This window comes from Colossoma macropomum, unplaced genomic scaffold, assembly GCF_904425465.1.
Source record: "Colossoma macropomum unplaced genomic scaffold, Colossoma_macropomum, whole genome shotgun sequence".
NCBI lineage: Eukaryota > Metazoa > Chordata > Actinopteri > Characiformes > Serrasalmidae > Colossoma > Colossoma macropomum.
The window spans coordinates 28,805,142-28,825,192 of NW_023494791.1; the positions used below are offsets into that span (position 1 = coordinate 28,805,142).

A 20,051-nucleotide genomic window follows, 5' to 3' on the forward strand; every position below is an offset into this window, starting at 1 on the left:
GTCAAGCGGGATCACTAATTTAAAACATAATAATAAGAAAATCCAAACATGATTGTGAATAAAAGTATGAAAATGACAAAATCAAATCATAACATTTTAAAGATGTTAATTCAAGGTGTAACTATAGAAAATCTCGTCACTTTACACAATTCAGAACAAGCTCTGTTGTATGTTTTCTCATCTCACTAAATGTAGCTTTTGGACCTGAATGGGTTAAATCTGCAGTATACATTCAGAGCCTCTACAAACCTGCAGCAACTTCTCGATCTGTTTACTGGCAATGTGTTGTTTATGGTTCTATATAGCACCAAAAAAGGTTCTGCTACTGTTACAATGTCAAGTTTGTAACAACAGAAGAAGCTTTTTGGTGCTATATAGAATCATAACCACAACACATTCTCCATCAATCTGAATAACCTTTTCACCATGTAAAGAACCATTTTAGCATGAAATAGAGAGCTCGTTGTTTTATTTAGAGCCATTCCGTTTACTAAAGAACCTTTAAAGAGTGTATATTTATAAGTACACAAACCTTCATCACTTTAAAACCATCACAGCAAGCTCTGCGGCATTTTTTCTCATCATAGTAAACCTAACTGTTGCTGATGGGCATTAATGGATTAAAAGGTTTAGTTAAATGGCTGTGTGAATGGCTACCACAGATTATTTATATATATATATATATATATATATATATATATGGTAAACCTGCATGTCTCCTCTCACTGAACGCTACAGCTAGAACCGTTGGTCTCGCGAGACATCAGCGTGAACGGTCCGTTCCAATCCGCTCACTTGACTCTACTACACTTAGCGATAGCAACGACAGTAGCGTACTTGCGTTCTACAATACTTAGCTCGTGCTTGTATTCTAAACCAAAACGTTTCCGACAAGTACCTGGTGTAGCAGGTTAAAGGACGATTTTAGGCGCACTAAGCAGTGGCGCACTAGTAGGTTTACAGCAGTGTTAGTGCAGGAGTGTACTAGGTAGTGTACAATCGAAACTCAAAACACAGCAATCGGAATTCAGCCAGCGTCAAGTCTCGTTACAAGCGAAGTTGCACGTGATGATTCTGCTTCCTCCAAACCCTTATCATCTTTTCCTTCCATAAGTTGCTGAATTTTCCAGCAGCATCTATTAGTGCACTGTTTCTCAATCTCTACACAGTTTAGTGCTCTCCTGCTGTCATATTCTACATTTTACGTTTCAACCTGATGCGCGTACAGCTCAGTGCAGCCGGCTACAGGACTGAGAACTCTGCCCATTATTGACCTTTCTGTTTGTTTGCTGCTCAAGCCGTGCGCAGCTCACTTACTAAAGTAAATCCTGTAGTCGGCTGAGTGCGGGCGGCCCCTCTCCTCTGTCCGGTAATGCAGCATTTTAACAGTACCGACCCCACTAAAGCCACTAAAACCTCCCAAACTGCCCACACCGGCAGGACGGAGAATCTCAGCTCCGAGGCGCGCGGACCAACGGAACAGCGCGCGCATTATCTTCCCGTGCGTCGCTTCCTGCTCGCGTGGCAAGCGGTAGAAGGGCCACTTTTTTATTTACACCCGTTTTCGACCGCTCCTGTGCTGGGATTGGCTAGGAAAACCGGAACATGCTCAGCACCCCCAGCGCCGGGATTGGCTTGCAGTTTATTCTCGCGCTCTCAAAAAGACGTGTTAAAAACATTTTTTGAGATGACTTATCTAAAAAAAACTGCTCTAAATGATCTTACAAATTGTGCTATCATGGAGTGCCGGTCGAAAGTCTTTATTTTTGTTCTCCTTCACTTACCCTTTTTTGTCTTACTCTTTGTCTGCTATGCAAACATAGAACAACGTTCTTTTGTACACTGAACTCTAGAACACGAAGCAAAGCATTCTGGATTGCTATATTCAAAGATGGTTCTTCAACGGTTCTTTTTTGAAAATGGTTCTATATAGCACCAAAAAGGGTTGGTCTATTGTTATAGGCTTGAAATTATAACAATTGAAGAACCCCTTTTGGTGCCATACAGCACTATTTCCGAAAAAAAAATTATAAAGAACCATAGGCCTAAGATGGACTGGCAGCCTGTCCAGGGTGTTTCCTGCCTTCCGAACAATGAACGCTGGGATAGGCGCCAGCTCCCCCCGCGACCCATAAGGATAAGCGGCTTAGTGTGTGTGTGTGTGTGTGTCTGTGTGTGTGTGTGTGTGTGTGTGTAGTACCATATACAGCATATTCTCTACCGATCTGAAGAACCATTTCATGTTTAAAGGGTTCTTTGCATGTTGCGTGTCTATATAGAACGCATGGTTCTAAGTAGAGCCAGTGCCTTTCCTAAAGAACCCCTAAAGAACCATCCTTTTGAGTGCGTAATATAGACCACTAGCCATCCTTGCGAAATAACGTGAATAACGTGAACGTCAATCCTCGAGCAGGGAACACAGTTAGCCAATCCGAGCACAGGAGGTGGGGCTTGTCGGAATACAGGTGGGAATAAATTCATTCGTTGTGTCGCTCTGCCATCTATTGGTCTGTAAAGGTACGGAGTTCCGTAAATGGAGAACATGGAGAACAAAATGGCTGCAGGAATATGATACAGAACACAAAGTGGCCGAATTTAAGAAATACACTTTTTTTGTTAGTGGTCAGACTTGTTCTTCATAAGTATTATGTCAGTTTGCTAATGTTTTGTCTGTTTATGGGTGTGTTGTATGTTGTGATCTTTCTGCATTTATTATGATGATCTCTGCTGAGCAATTAAGACTAAAATAAAAGTCTAAATTCCTTGTTAAAAAACTGTGGAGAGTTTCAATTTACATTTATTTAGAGAATATTTAGCCAGGACAATGATATTGTTTTTCCCACATTCATCTCCACTAATACTAATTGATCGCTCAGAAGTCTAAATGAACTAAGTCAACATTCTTCGAGGAGAACCAAATTATTCCAAAAAGTACAAGAACAAGCGCAACTAAAAATACGTCACAAAATGTGTAATATTAAGAATTCTTTAGAGGGAAAGATGTCATTTAACATCTGAAGCGGAAGCAGAATGAACTGGTCAAAGACGACAGTGGATCCACCGGAGGTTCCACTACAGGTTTAAAGTTTAAACAGCTAGAAAAGGAATCAACACCGGACCTGCTCCTTTAAAGTTTAATAATACCTGGAAGCGTAAACAGCCTCAGTGTTTACAGTGTGTATTTTAGGATTTTGTTGAAATGTATGTGGAGGCTTTTGGAGTTGAGAGGTAGGTGGATCTTAAAAGGACATTTTTTTTCTACATTTTTTTTGTTTTTGCGTGATTTAATGTTTGAGATGTAAACAGGCATTCGGAGTACTTTGATGTGAAATGATTCACTGTAAAGAAACTTTTTTTGGATTTTGGATTTCCCTACAGTGGTGATAGGAACCAGGGTCATAATGTCTACAACACAAATACAACTCTGAATGACTTTATTTACAGCTTATCCTTTTAATTACACACAGATTTAGAACAAAAATGATAAAAAGCCCTTTTAAAAAAAAGGATATAATTCATCAGAATCATTTTCCAAACTCTCCCTTTAATTATACCTAAACTAGGCATAATCTACACTCTCAGAAAAAACAGTACTAAACTGTCACTGAGGTGGTACCACTCCCCTCACAACTGCAGCATCCTGTTTTGGCTCTAGACTTTTTATTTTTATTTTTTTTTAAAGATTGGGTTATGAAAGTACAAATATACTTTCAGTGAAAAATCTATTTAAGCTACACTGTTGGACCTAAAACCATTGTTGTGTAAGGCTACATTTACATTGTTTGTACCTTGATGAAAGACAAATGTACTTTCTGACAGTATACAGTCATATTTCTTTGGAAAATTGTGTTGTATTACATCACTTTAATAAATTCCTTTTTTATTTAATAAAATTATTGAGTGGTGCAGTTACAGTTTCTCTTCTGCAGGTCGTTTATGGGTTCTGTAAGTTTAGCAATGTCACCTCCACTGCATTTTTGGTTTGTTTCTGGACTTGCTGCTGTTTACACACCAGCCTGTGTGTGCCGAGCCTTTGTTTGCTTTTACACACACGCTGGAGCTGGAGCTTTAGAAAGAGCCAACACCACACACACCAGCATGCAGGCTGTTTAGTGGCTGATCCATAAACACCAACATACCTGTTCCAGGTTCCAAAACACTTCTCTTTCATTCACTCTTCAGCAGAGCAGAGGTGTGTAGAGGAGTCTAAACCTATACTGCAGTTAACATATTGCTACTTCAATTAAATAATGACTGCTGTAAAGGGAAAAGTAGCAAAAAACAACTTGTGTGCTGGTGTGCAGAACTGCAGTAAGAGTGCCTTCCACAAATACTGGCACCCCTGGTAAAGCAAAACAGGCTGGAAAAAAAACATTCTTTATTGCTTATCATTATATCATTTTGACCTTCCATTCAAAATATTAACAAAAATCTAACCTTTATTTGAAGTAAAGTGATAAAAAAAACACTAAATCAGAAACTAAATACTTTTCTCAAATCTGTGTGTGCCACAGTTGTTGGCGCCCCTTCATTTAGTACTTTGTGCAGCCTCCCTTTGCAAAGATAACAGCTCTGAGTCTTCTCCTATTACATTAATGAGACTGCAGAACACAGGCAAAGGATCTGAGACCAGATACAGAACCTCTCCAGATCCTTCAGATTCTGAATTTTACAGTGTGGACTCTCCTCTTCAGCTCATCACACAGGTTTTCTATGGGGTTCAGGTCAGGAGACTGGGGTGGCCATTGCAAAACCTTAATTCTGTTACCAGCAAGCCATGTTTATTTTGATTTTGAGCTGTGCTTTGGATCACTGTCCTGCTGGAAGATCCAGACTGTTACCCAGTTTAAGCTTCCAGGCTGAGACAGTCAGGTTTTGATTTTGTTTTTGCTGGTACTTGAATGAGTCTGTGATACCACATATCTGAATAAACTGTCCAGGGCCTGTGGAAGAAAAACAGCCCCACAGTATCACAGATCCACCACCATACTTCACAGTGGGGATGATGTACTTTTCTGCGTGGGCTGCAGCTCACAGTTTTTACTGCAATACACAAACTAATGCACTCTGTCATAGTTTGAATTTATTAATTGTCGATTTAAATTTCTTCTATACTTCGGACGCTGTCGTACCTACCTTGTTTGGTGCAGCCTCTCAAACTTCTTTAGTTTCTTTAGTTTGGTTTGTTTTAGCATGTGAACACTCCACTTGTATTCCGTGCTGCACCAAACAACCCAAACATGAACCCCTGATTCAGTTCACTGCTGATGGGAGCTCATTTTTACAATGGTGCACACCAGACGACAGAATTCAACACCAGACTGTGCTTTTCTCAGTGCACATCAGCACTGTACTGACATTTAAATAGTGTAATATAGTTCCTGCAGTGTGAGCTTCTGATAATAACGACAGATGAGCAATAAAATAAAAGCAAAGATACACTTTTAATTTTGGCACATGAATCGCAAAACACATTTTTGGCCAAGAATCAGCGACCTAATTGGTTCAAAGTGGTAAATCAATCAGAAACAGATATCAAGTATAGTTTATTATTGCTCCTATATTTTGTAATACACATAGAAAATACACATCTCTGTTTTATGTGGTGTTAATAATTTATCTCATTAATGCATTATTATCATGTTCAAACTAAGACAGGGCTAAATCAAACAAAAAAGTGATGATACTTGCAATATTCTCAGAAAAGTGTATCATAACATAATTTGGCAATTTAGATGATTTAATCCTGTTGCCGACCCCTAAAAAGTACATTACTTTATTCACTGATATACTTGAATAGAAGTAAAGAAATTACCACCTGAAAGTACCAACTTATCAAAACTGTATTTCAGTACCTGGAACAGAGTAAATAAAACTAGGTACTACACACGTCTGCTCTTCATACCAGATCAAATCTATGACATCTTTTATTTATGCCCTAAAGGCCTTCTGACGTTCTAGTAAGCTGTTATAGAGACTGTGTCTAAATGAGGCTCATTTCAGCCTCTATTCTTTGTCCGCTGCTCCTCCCCATCTTCTTCTCAGTCTCCATGGTAACGCGCCCAGCACTTTTGTCAGTCTCCTTTTTTGTGTCTTCTTTTCTGGATTGTCCTGAAGGCTGTGGATTCGCAGCAGTAATTAAAGCCATCACTCTTCATCTGCTACCTCATCTCAGTGCTAAGAAAACACCAAATCTGATTCAGATACACTGCCTGACTGTCAAAAGATCCAGCTTTTCACAATGTTTATAATACAAATGATCACATTGATTTGCAGAAACTGGCCATATTAAGAAGAGATCTGTGGTTAGTATTGGGACAAAGTTTAAATTTACGATCAGAGGTAGGGTTAGGAATAGAACAAGGGTTAAACTTACGGCCAGAGCTAGGGTTAGGGTTAAGAAAATGGTTAAATGTGGGTCCAAAATGAGGGTTGGGATTAGGTATCGATTTTTTTAAGAAGAGATTTGTGTTTATTATTGGGACAAGGCTTACATTTAGACTTAGGTTTAGGTAAATCACAAGGGTTACACTCGAGGCCAGAGCTATGGTTAGGGTTAGGGAAATAGTTAAATGTATGTCCAAAATGAGTGTTGAGATTAGGTTTTGGATTGATTTTAACAAGAGATTTCTGGTTAATATTGGGACAAAGTTTCAATTTATGATCAGAGTTAGGGTTAGGAATAGGACAAGGGTTAAACTTAAGGCCAGAGCTAGGGTTAAGTTTAGGAAAATGGTTAAATGTAGGTCCAAAATGAGTGTTTGGATTAGGTTTTGGATTGATTTTAAGAATAGATTTGTGGTCAGTATTGGGACAAGGCCTAAATTTAGGACAAGAGGTAGGGTTAGGAATAGGACAAGGGTTAAAATCAATTCACAAGCTGGCCTAGGGTTAGGAATAGGACAAGGGTTAAATTTAAGGCCAGAGCTAGGGTTAAGGTTAGGACAATGGTTAAATGTGGGTCCAAAATGAGGGTTTTGGATTAATTTTAAGAAGACATTTGTGGTTAGTATTGGGACAAAGTTTATATTTATGATCAGAGTTTAGGAATAGGACAAGGGTTTCAGTCAAGGCCAGATCTACCGTTAGGATTAGGAATATGGTTAAAAATAGATCCAAAATGAGGGTTGGGATAAGGTTTTGGATTGATTTTAAGAAGAGATTTGTGGTTAGTATTGGGACAAAGTTTAAAGTTACAATCAGAGCTAGGGTTCGGTATAGGACAAGGGTTATAATCAAGGCCAGAGCTAGGGTTAAGGTTAGGAAAATAGTTAAATGTATGTCCAAAATGAAGGTTGGCATTAGGTTTTGGATTGATTTTAAGAAGAGGTTTGTGGTTAATATTGGGACAAAGTTTAAATTTACGATCAGAAATAGGGATAGGTATAGGACAAGGGTTTCAGTCAAGGCCAGAGCTAGGATTAGGTGTAGGAAAATGGTTAAATGTATGTCCAAAATGAGGCTTGGGATTAGGTTTTGGATTGATTCTGAGAAGAGATTACTTTATCGTATTGGGACAAAGTTTAAATTTACAATCAGAAATAGGGAAAGGTATAGGACAAGGGTTACAGTCAAGGCCAGAACTACAGTTAGGATTAGGAAAATGGTTAAATGTAGGTCCAAAATGAGGGTTGGGATTAGGTTTTGGATTGATTTTAAGAAGAGATTTGTGGTTAGTATTCGGACAAAGTTTAAATTTACGATCAGTACTAGGATTAGGAATAGGACAAGGGTTAAATTTAAGGCCAGAGCTAGGATTAGGTTTAGGAAAATAGTTAAATGTATGTCCAAAGTGAGAATTGGGATTAGGTTTTGGATTGATTCTAAGAAGAGATTATGTTTTTGTATTGGGATAAAGTTTAAATTTAGGATCAAGGGTAGGGTTAGGTATAGGACAAGGGTTACACTCAAGGCCAGAGCTAGGGTTAGGTTTAGGAAAATGATTAAATGTAGGACCAAAATGACGGTTGGGATTAGGTTTCGGATTGATTATAAGAAGAGATTTGTGGTTAGTATTGGGTCAAGGCTTAAATTTATGATTAAAGGTAGGGTTGGGAATATGACCAGGGTTAAACTTAAGGCCAGAGCTAGGGTTGGCATTACGTTTTGGATTGATTTTAAAAAGAGATTTGTGGTTAGTATTGGGACAAAGTTTAAAATTATGATCAGAGCTAGGGTTCGGTATAGGACAAGGGTTACAGTCAAGGCCAGAGCTAGGGTTAAGGTTAGAAAAATAGTTAAATGTAGGTCCAAAATGAGGATTGGGATTAGGTTTTGGATTGATTATAAGAAGAGATTTGTGGTTAGTATTGGGTCAAGGCTTAAATTTATGATTAAAGATAGGATTAGGAATAGGACAAGGGTTAAATTTAAGGCCAGAGCTAGGGTTGGCATTAGGTTTTGGATTGATTTTAAGAAGAGATTTGTGGTTAGTATTGGGACAAAGTTTCAATTTATGATCAGAAATAGGGATAGGTATAGGACCAGGGTTTCAGTCAAGGCCAGAGGTAGGATTAGGTTTAGGAAAATGGTTAAATGTATGTCCAAAATGAGAATTGGGATTAGGTTTTGGATTGATTTTAAGAAGAGATTGGTTTTTCGTATTGGGATGAAGTTTAAATTTACGATCAGAAATAGGGATAGGTATAGGACAAGGGTATCAGTCAAGGCCAGAGCTACAGTTAGGGTTAGGAAAATGGTTAAATATAGATCCCAAATGAGGGTTGGGATTAGGTTTTGGATTGATTTTAGGAAGAGATTTGTAGTTAGTATTGGGACAAAGTTTAAATTTACGATCAGAGCTAGGGTTAGGAATAGGACCAGGGTTAAACTTAAGGCCAGAGCTAGGTTTAGGGTTAGGAAAATAGTTAAATGTAGGTCCAAAATGAGGGTTGGGATGAGGTTTTGGATTGATTTTATAGACTAATCAGATGTATTTAGCAGCAAAATATCATACGTAAATATTTGTGTCAATATTAGTGACAGTGCTGCTTTGGAAATAAAGCTGAAGGCTACACATTTTATCCCCTTATTGTAATATCAGCACTCATCAGCACTCAACCCTTTCAGGTGGCTGGGCCAAAAGAGTTTCAATATGTGCTTTTAACAATACGTTAGAAATTAAATCAAATCATCATTTAGGCAAAACCTGCTCTTCATACCACAGAAGACACTTTGAGACTTTGCAAGGATGTCTTTTCTTACTTCACTGAAAAGTAACAGCAAGAAAATCCTAATTTCAAAAGAAGGTGAAGCGTCTCATAGTTTTGAATGGCAGTCTCTCTCTCTCTCTCTCTCTCTCTCTCTCTCTCTATTGTTCTGCATCTCCTAGGATTTTTGTTCAAACAAAACGGGGCAATGTCAAAGTCCATAAACCAACCTGTGTGATGTGTGCTGTGTGAGATTTGCTACAATCTCAATGTGCTGTTTTACAAATGTGTGTGCGTGTGTGTGTGTCTTTGCACATTTTTTATACAAAAACATCCAGACTGTGGGAAACTCAGGACTAATCAGGACTAATCAGGACATTTTCAGTGTCAGGTAGAATACAGAAACACATATTTAACAGACAATTACACCGGAGCCGTAATAACTAAATATAATATTGGTTGTTTGGGTATTTAGTGTGTCCACTCTTTGACTTTTTTACAGCTTTCATTCTTTTCAGGAGACTTGTTTTCATTTTTTTTTAAAGAAATCTGCAGGGGTATTTTTGGTGCATTCTAAGAAGTTGGTTGCATTTTCTGCTTCTCACAACCTACGTAATCCAAACACATTCAGTGATGTTGAGGTCTGGACTCTTGGGTGGACAGTCCATTGTTCTGAGAACACCAGCAGCTTCTGTGTTTTTGTCTGTTTACTTTTCTCAGCAATGGCTTCCACTCAGACGCATAGTGTTGAGGTGTCCTCTCACAGTGGAAGGATAGACAGAAACATCTGTGGATTTTTTCCGAACTAAAGCATGAGTGGGTCTTGATTTCTTCTCTCCTTCAAAGATTTAAGTACTGTTTATCTGATGGTGACCTACCAGGGGTTTTGGTGGTCTACCAGGTCTTGTATGGTTGTTCAGAGTCCCACTTTCTCTTGTATATTTAATTAATTTTTGCACTCCAGTGTTGAAACCTCTTGTTTTTTTCACTCATTTTCCTGTGACGTTCCCATTCTCTATGCAAGTAGAATATCTTATAATGAATCTATCTGAAATATCTCCTAAAATCAATAACTTTAATTAAATAAATGAAGTGTGGACTCTGGATTAGGAACAGTACTATGTATAATATGGGACATATTAGTGTGTGTGCATGCATATATATTAGGGGCTTATTATTATTATATCATCTGTAGACACTTACGTATGCAGCACATACTTATACAGTTTTGGTGTAACACATACAGAAGGGCATAGGGCCATGAATAAAAATGTGTGTGTGTTTGTTTCATGTTGGTGAAACTCCCACATCATCAGCTGTTTCACTCTGCCAGAGTAGATTTGCACTGTTTAATGCACAATATTGACTGGTGTAGGCGTGTGTGATTACAGTCAGGATCACATGTCTTATACACGAACACTGTGTCCTGTTATTGACAGAGGAGTAAAGGAAACAGACAGAGTATGCAGTGTCTGTTCGACTACGCTGATGAGTTAGCCCCACTGTTATGAAAAAGACTATCCAGTGCTAAGATATGTTAGCTATAATCGTTTGTCATGTTGACTATAATTAACATGTAAGGTACTTTTTATTAATTTTTTTGTTTTACTATGCATACTAGACTCTATCTGAGTAAAGTCCCACGCAGAGTGGTTTGCGCTGGCGCTAAGTAGGGTAGCCTGTCACGCACCACAATATCATGATGCTACCGTATGCTGCACTGTCTGGTTAGCGCCAATCATTAGGCTTTGATATTTTGATGATTAGGTGGGAAGGACTGGGAAGTTTGCTACTTCCAAGTGAAAAAAGCCCAGTTGAATGAATTCCAACTATTTTCTCAGGAGCCTCAACTTTTGAAATTTGCAATTATGTGATGTCAGCCAAAGAAGAAGGAGTAAAAGGATGATTTAAGCTTTTTAGCAGACTTTAAAGCTTCTGTTTGAGAATGATATGCTAAACACAGAGCAACACTTGGAAAACTGAGCTTTCATTTTCCGGGCTACATTGTCATAGCCTACATCTGTTTTTAGAATAAACTAAGTACTAACATAACCACTTTCTTGTTCTTCCAGAGCTTTTTATTACACACACAGCAACCAAACAATTACTAACTTAAAAGGAGTGTCCATTTTTTCCAGGCTCAACCAGCTGAGGTGGGAATTTGGAGGTTCCAGGTTGGAAAATTCTGAATTCCTCGGTGTCATGAATGCAGAATGAAGCTGCACATGGGGACGAGGAACGATGGAGAAGGAATTTTTTATGTTGTTGAACTTATATTGTTTCTGTTCAGACTGTTCCAAAAGAAGAAGCATCTCTTTAATTCATCCCTGGACATCCCTGGAAAGTTTATTGTTGAAGAATATTGTTAATACTATTGTTAATAATTCATAGCAGTTACTGCATAATTCATAGTAGATATTAAATAATTCATTCTTAGCTAATTTTACAGTGCTAAAAGGTGTGGCATGGTGTGGATTCTGGAATTAAGGAGTTTCATTCCACAACGCTGTATATCCATATGTAACAATTTTGGGTAATAGGTTTTGAAAAGAATAACAGCTGACATAAAATAGAAAACACCTTTTTATTACTCTTATAAAAGTGGTATTACTCATAATGTAAGATTGCAATTTATTGTAAGTGTAAAGCCCACTCCCAACAACATATATCATGAAAAAAAGGAAAATTCTTGAAAGTGCTTTATAATGCGTTTTGGAATGAAACCCTTTAATTGTCTTACACCCAATGTGTTAGTAAATTCCTACTTTGGGGTGCAATCTATCTGGAGACTGGTAGAAGTGTGTATAACCTCTCCAAGGTCTTCCAAAAGAGAGATTAGGCATTTCAGAACCGACTGATCAGTACAATGTTAAGTGATGAAAACTGTTGTAATTAACTTTAGGATACCGAACCAATAACAAAAGGGTACAATAAACACCAATTAAGTGCACTGTGAAAATAAGACCAGTGCTGCAAACAGTGCACACTTTTTGGTGTAGTGAGTAGCATCTGAGTGGTGTTACAAATTTTATAACAAAAACAAAAATCTTAACAACTGCAAAAACAACTTATAGCAGTTCTTGAGTAATTCTATGCAGTTCCCGAGTAGTTAATAGTACTAGGAATGCACCAATCCACATTTTCCTCTCTTGGTACCAGGATATCTGAACTCTGTTAAGGGCTAATACTGATGCAATACCAGTACCCTGTTAAGGCAAAACACAGAAAATGATTGCAATTCTGAAATGATATGCATTGTTACAGTTTTATAATAACCATGAAGAGGAAACATTATTAAACATAGATCCATCCATTTACCAATGCTGATCCAGTAGGTCAGATCTGTGCATTACTAGTAGTTCCTGAATAATTCGTGGTAATAACTGAGTACTAAGTCTTACAATGAAAGCAGTTTGATAGTAATTCAGTTTGAGATTACTCTCTTCATTCTAGATGTAAATGTGTGAGCTGTTGTGTGTTCAAACACAACAACAGAAACCCAATCTGGTCCTGTACGGTGTGTGTCGCTCTGAGCAGTCTTTATTAGCACAGCCCTGCCATGCTAGAGTATCACTGTCACTGCCCTTACAGCAGGTGACCATTCCAGAATAACCTGAACGAAATTTGTCCCTCATGAAAGTAGAGCTAATGCAGCCTGACCAGAGAAGTTACTATAGCTGTGCATAGAGCATAATAGACCGATAAAAATTTCAAAAGAAGACAATTACTGTTTATTTGTTAAATTTAGTCCTGTGCAAAAGTGCAGCATATTTTATATTTTCCTATATGTTAAACTCAGCAAACATATATATAAATGGTGCACTAATTTGTGGAAAAATGCCACATTTTACTTTATTCCCGGTAAAGTATGTGTTCAGTTAAATTTACTTTGAAAATCAGTAAAAGATACAACTTGACCTAAACTTTTTACACATGACAGAACATCACTGTTTAAATTTTGCATACAATTGCATATTGTTGTATAAAAATGCATGTGATGTCATGTCAGTTCTGGTCGGATCACATTTTCTTTGATCACATTTTTACTGACAAAAGTGGTGAAACTAGCATATGCAGAAATGTTTATTAATGTGTTTTGTCCCTGTATACCTAAACTGAAAACAGTAAATTATTGACCTGTACATATGTGTACAGAAGGCAAGTGTGTTTTTGCTGTTCTTAGTCAGCTAAAGTTCTTGTTTGCTTTGCTCTTTCCCTCAAGGACGCAGCCTTTTTAACTGCAGCCAACTCAAGCTTAATGCCCTGATAACTAGGAGGCCCTTATATGACCTTATATGGCAGGCTATGGATGACCCTGACTATATGAATGAAATTATACTATTATAATACCACTGCTGTCTGAGGACTTTGCACTGTATGTCCAAGTGTTTGTGGGCATGGTGAGCTTAGGATCATCTGTGGCTCCATCAGAGAGTCTCTTTCTGTGTATGTGCAGTTGAACATCTAAATCAGCAATGACTGCACTTTAAAGTTGCTGAATTCACTAATTAGAAGGGTTGTCTGGATGCTTTTGGACAGGGAATCTATAAGACGAATAGAAAGAAAATGATAGTTTAATACATAAAATTTATTGAGTTATTTAAAAGTTCTCAAATCAAAGTCTCTTTTCTCTTGATGACCCGTTTCCCACACTGCTTTTTCACAGCCAATTTAGTAGTTTTAATATTGATTTTACTGAGTCACTGTAAAACTACATACAAGGTAAAATATAAGTTAATATCAGTAGAAACTTCAAATAAAGTATTTGTTTAATATTTATAACCTTTGTTTGGCCTTTTTCTTCTGCTCTTGAAGTCCTAAACAAAAGGTGAACTTAGCTATACCCCCATAAATACGAAAGAGAAAAGCAAGTTCTGATTGGCCAATTTTCCACTTGGCTTTTCAAGAACTGAACCCTTTTGTTTCCATCCAGATCTTAACAATCAAATGAGAGTAGTACTCGAATACTTGTAGAGTTTAAATAAAGCATGATTTTATTGACTATAAATGAGCTAAAAATTATAGACACATATTTTTAAAATCCCACAAATCATGCCACCTTCTCTGAAGGCCTTGAAGGGCCTAAGAGGAATTTCCCTCTAACAACATCCTAACAGCACAAGTAGAAATTAGCATTATCATAGAGGTGCCATGGCAACCATCTTTTTCTTTTACCAGACTCAATATATTCTGTAATTAAAACACCTAAAGCAGAGATTGTGTAGAGAGGAGAATTGCCGATCAATAATGTGTTCTGGGTTTGTCAAAACCTAGAGGGCGCTCCTGAGCGAGTGTAAGATGAATGGGTTCCAAAGGAGCATTTTTTTGAGCAATTTCTTGAACACAGAACAACACAGAATATTTCAACATTGCTGTTATGTTTTTGAATGCTTTTGAACTCCAATTACAGGACTTTTGAACAGCATGTAAGTTCATACATCATCAGTGAGTGTGAAACGCTTTACTCAGCCAATCAGCTGCTCCACTCGCCAAACAATAATCTTCCAGTAGAAGTAAAGTTAGTGTTTCTACTGCCCCATACCTGTTTGCTTTAGAGACAAGTATGTTTTCTTAGATTTTAAATGGAATACATCCTCCTACTTTTCAAAACTGAAGGAAAGTCCCAAACAAATGGTTAGAAAAAAGTTCATTTTTTCATTTTCAGTCATTTAGCTCCATTCACCCCAATTCATTGAGGAGTTGCTCGTGGGTGCTTTATGAAGTCATGTTTTTGATGTGATGGGATAAATAGGAAAAGGCCTGGCTCCCTTTAATCTGGCTCTGCTCTAAAGCTGGTCTAAGAGTCCTGCATAAACATAATGTAAATAATGCTATCCACATTGGCCATACTACACTGTAGCTAATATGATCATATACTGCATAAAAATAAAAAAGCGAGATATGTTTGTGGCTGTGATTTTGTGTTTCATTTTGACCATGACTATCAAGACTAAAGACTTCATACTTGTCTAACCACAAACCAAATAATTAGCATGCACTATGTGTTATGAATTTTTTACGTTTTCTCCTGGTGTTGTTTTTTCCTGTCATTGTGCTAAAATCACATTTACATTTACTCATCTTTCTGTGTAGACTGAGAGAGAGAGAGAGAGGGGGAGAGAGAGAGAGAGAGAGAGAGAGAGAGAAAGAGATAGCAGAGTCAGGCAGCATTCTGTGATGAACTGACAAGACAAAGTCTCTAATGATGTAGATCAAGGGGCAAATGTATCTTTGCTGATGTATTTTTAAGTAAATTGCGCTCCAGACATGGTAACTTTCATGTTTTTTCTATGAAATAATGATCTAAAAATTACATCAGAACACTTTTTAAAGTTTCCGCTGGAGTGACGCTCTGATGTCTTGGCTCACTTCATGTGAGGGGATGTATGTTTTGTCCATGTACAGCATCAGCGTGACAAAAGAACTTGGCATAAATCAGTATACCTGCTCATACCCCACCACTCACATTCTGATCAGATCACTTTGAAATTCTCAAAAAACAGAAAGTGAAAAACAATGACAGAATTATTGACCAGAGTTTATGGGGAAACTGTATAAGACTATAAGCTTATTTTACATATCACAGCCTTATACAGCCAGATAGGCTACCTCCACAACTGCAACAAAACAGTGTTTTATATGGGTAAACAGTAGGCTGTGGGTTCACACTTACGCTAACTACAGAAGCTCGCTGAGAGGCTTACTATAAAACATATGCAACAACTTTATATTTTTTTAATCTGCCACCAAGTTGAGTTGTGAAAAGCAGAGACTTTGGAAAGCAGATTTGGCAGCTGATAATAATGAGCCTGACATTCAGACATTCATCAATGTTTCCTTATTTGGGATTTGTTCTTACGTAAGAACAGAATCTACACACACTCAAGAGCACAAAGTTGTGAGCAATTCTGTGGCTTAAGAACATATCATGAGTCTGATTTAATTAGTTCAAGAGGTGATTTATTCTTATTATACTCTGTAACGTTCCGGTAAAACTTCAGTGCAAGTAAAAAATTAAAGTAGCAAAGTAAAAGGACTTTATTAGAAATGTGCTGAGCCCTTAAAGTGCCACTGTGAAAAAAATATTTGACACAGCATTGCATTCACTTGCAATAATTTTGTGTTTGCTTGCAAAATATTTGCCTTCCCTTGAAAACGTTTTGCGTTTCTCCCTCAAGGAAACGCAAAAAAATTATTGTTAAGTAACGCAATGTCTCTAGAGAAATTAACATATAAAATTCTATAAAATTATAAAAAACATTAAAAGTTTCTGTTGGTTTCTAGTGGTGTTCATTAGTCACTAATGGTATTTTGTGTTTTCCTGAGGGGTTGATATCACAGTGTAAAGGACCCTAATGGTTTAACAGGTGTTCTTGGCCTGATTCCAGAAGCATTTGATACTTTCCTAAAGGAATCTGAAGGTGTTCTACAGGAAACTAGGGGTTGCTAATGGGAACTGTCTTAATGGTTACCATTTGGGACCACTAGTTTCCTGAAAGCGAAACCATCAGGTTTTAATCCTAATAGTCTTTTTTCAGCATTAAAGTAACAGCACTATGATTTAATTCTACCATTAGAGGGAAAAATGTACTCTAACGAGAGTAAATGTCATTCACTGCCTTTCACCTCAGGAGGCCAGTGAGTGGAAGCATAAGGTAGGGGTTTCTAATTAAGTGGCCAGTCAGTCTAAGTATAAGGTAGGGGTTTCTAATAAAGTGTCCAGTCAGTCTAAGTGTAAGGTAGGTCTCTGCTCCATTTTCTGTGTTGATGGTAATAAAATCCTCCATCACAGATAAGGCTTTCCTTTATGTTTGGCTTGTTGTAACATTGACTCTGACGCACAGTGGCTTGCATATTTTTCCAGTGTTGACACAGGCATCAAGAAACTTTATGATGTCATTGAGCTGTAAGGTTTTTCTTCTACAGAATAACCCCAACCCCACCCTTCTGTTACACAGTTACAGCAAAATGAACATCCAGAATGCTTCATATTTCACAAGTTGTGATCAAATCTTGAAGCAGTTAAAAAAAAGACAATGAATCAATGTTTACAGCATTTATACTATTCTATTTATCTAATAAGATGTTCTTGTCCCCAAAAAATGAATATTGTGTTAAATAAATGCTAATAATTCATACATCAATAACATTATGTAACTTATTATTGTATATTAGTGTGTGTGTTTGCTGAGAGTTTAGTAAGATCACATGAGTCTCCATGGCTTGTATTCCTGTTGCCTCTTGGCCTCTGTTGTTAGGTTACCAATCTTGTGGTCATTCACCTTCAACACCAACAGACCCAAAGGATGTGGTTTCAAGAGAGCACTCTCACCCTGACACACATACATACACATGTACACACACATACACACACACATAGAACCCAGAACCTAACCTAACATTAAGTTAGCTGGTTGGCTAATGTTAGACACATTATTATTCACATGATAGCAATAATTTTTACAGCAGTAAGTTTTACACTGAATTGCATTTACTTGATTCAGATGTGTGATTCAGTTCCACATAAATGAAATACATTACATCAACACAGTTTTGCCAAAAGTAAGTTAAATAAACAAGTGTAACTGCATTGATCTAATATATCGCTACTGTCGGAACAAACCTTATATCTCCAAAATGATAACTTTATAAGAGAAGGACAAAACATGCTTTAAAAACATGCTTTAATTTCAATGGAAGTGTGTTATTTCTTTTGGTCCATTCATCATGAAATTTTCAAATTTTCAAATTATGTTAAAAACTGAAAAACGGCAAAAATGGAGATATACGGTTTTATCCTGACAACTTTTTTTCAGTCTGCTGCAAATGTTTACTAAGACTCTAAGAGGCACAATAAAGGATTCTTACAGCAACAACATTTCCATTATTTTGAGATATCTTTAAACTTTAAAACAGTTCTTCACACTCATATATCTCATTTCCAGCCAATGAAAGGTTTTTAGTAAAGCAAACTTCTAGGCGTCGTTCCAAAAAATTATTTTTGGCAACTTTATTTTTAGGAGTGTAGGCTAGCATCGTTTTGCACAAAATGAAGTTCTGTATGATAATGGAAAGTTTTAATGCTAATGACAACTAATGTTAGCTGACTAAGTCACTCCATTTCACTATTTATTTGGTAATGCAGAGCTAGAGAACTGTAAAGTTGCTGATTCTCATTAAATGCCATGAGTCGAATGCAAAGGTTTGGGCAGCCCTTGTTAGATTATATGTTTTGTTGATTTTATGAAAAAAAATTAAATAAAAAAAAAATAAAAATTTTACCTGCATGCAAGCCTTACATCACCAAGCACAATACCAAGCATCGGATGGAGTGGTGTAAAGCACGCTGCCACTAAACTCTGGAGCAGTGGAAACATATTCTGTGGAGTGACAAATCACGCTTCTCTATCTGGCAGTCTGACAGACGAGTCTGGGTTTGGCGAATGCCAGGAGAACGTTACTTGTCACAACTGCATTGTGCCAACTGTAAAGTTTGGTGGAGGTGGGATAATGCTAAAGGGTTGTTTTTCAGGGGTTGCCCTAGGTCCCTTAGTTCCAGTGAAGGAAAATCTTAATGCTGTAGCACACAAAGACATTTTGAACAATTGTATGCTTCTTTATAAGAACTTTGTGAGAACAGGTTGGGGAAGGCCCTTTTCTGTTCCCGCATGACTGAGCCCCAGTGCACAAAGCAAGGTCAATAAAGACATGGCTGGTTGACTTTGGCGTAGAAGAACTTGACTGGCCCACACAGAGCCCTGACCTCAACCCCCTCAAACACCTTTGGGATGAACTAGAATGGAAATTGCAAGCCAGGCCCTCTCGTCCGACATCAGTGTCTGACCTCACAAATGCTCTTTTGGATGAATGGACAAAAATTCCCACAGACACACTCCAAAAATGTGTAGAAAACCTTGAAGAGTGTAAGCTGTTATAGCTGCAAAGGGGGGGACCAACTCCATATTAATGGATTCCTATGGATTTGGAATGGGATATCAACAAAGCTCCTGTAGATGTAACGTGCAGGTGTCCCAATACTCCATATAGTGTATATTAAAGTTTGTTCCCTGTAGAGGATGTGTTAACTTATTTTCACTTAGAAAATCAACAAAAACGCAATTTGACTTAGACAGTTCCATCTCTTTTCTTCTTTTACTGCTCCACATTTTGGAATATTTCTGATATATTTATTTGCATTAGCATTTTGCCAGTAATGATGTGTGATTGCTCAGAGCTCGTTGCCAACTGATTAGCAATGTCTAATACAACAATGAATCGTTCATTTCAATGAACCAGTTCGACTGACTCATGAGCCCAAATGAATGAAAGCTCTCTGTATAATCTTCGCAACATTTATGTCCAAAATGTTGACTGACCTTTAAAAAATTTCTTCACACTCAAACATCCTATTTCCATCAATTCAAAGGCTCTTTAGGAAAGCAAAAGCTGTTCTTCTACGGCATTGCTCTTTTTGGCACCTTTGTTGAATAATAACTTTTCATAAAATCACAACACAAAGGCACCATATTGTAACAAATAAAATTAAGAACATTATCTTTGTATGAGGATATGATAATAAAACTGAATATGACTTGTGCATAAATGAATTGTTCCAAATGTTTGATTCATTGAATTGAACAGTTAATAAGAATCAGTTCAGTAAACTGAATTCTTTTTCCCATCAACAATCATCTGTTAAACTCTCCCAGACAAACACAGATCTTCTGAATGGAGCAGCACAGGCTTTACCTCTGGGGCAAATTCCACAGCGTAACTGCTACCAATCCTGAGCTTGGGAAAAAGACACCATATAAATAAAATACGTTATTTATTGATTTATTTTCCTGGTTATACAGCACTCTAACAAGGTAGCACTAAAGTAAGTTAATTATTTTTAAAGCT

General features: G+C 37.3%; 1 protein-coding gene and 1 long non-coding RNA gene across 3 annotated transcripts in view; one reads left to right on the forward strand and one right to left on the reverse strand.

Annotated features, from left to right (window-relative positions):
* Positions 1-1,533, reverse strand: part of ppa2 (inorganic pyrophosphatase 2) — a 44,265-nt gene extending 42,732 nt beyond the window's left edge. For both annotated transcript variants that reach the window (XM_036574787.1, XM_036574786.1), the window contains exon 1: positions 1,318-1,533. In XM_036574787.1, coding sequence (XP_036430680.1) covers positions 1,318-1,492 — 175 coding nt within the window. In that variant the 5' untranslated portion in view covers positions 1,493-1,533. The remainder of the gene's footprint in view (positions 1-1,317) is intronic.
* Positions 1,534-9,432: 7,899 nt separating this feature from the next.
* On the forward strand, positions 9,433-13,928 carry LOC118810757. The gene is made up of 2 exons (XR_005007443.1): positions 9,433-9,540; positions 11,288-13,928. It is a non-coding gene; the product is annotated as an uncharacterized LOC118810757 (long non-coding RNA).
* Positions 13,929-20,051: the final 6,123 nt, after the last annotated feature.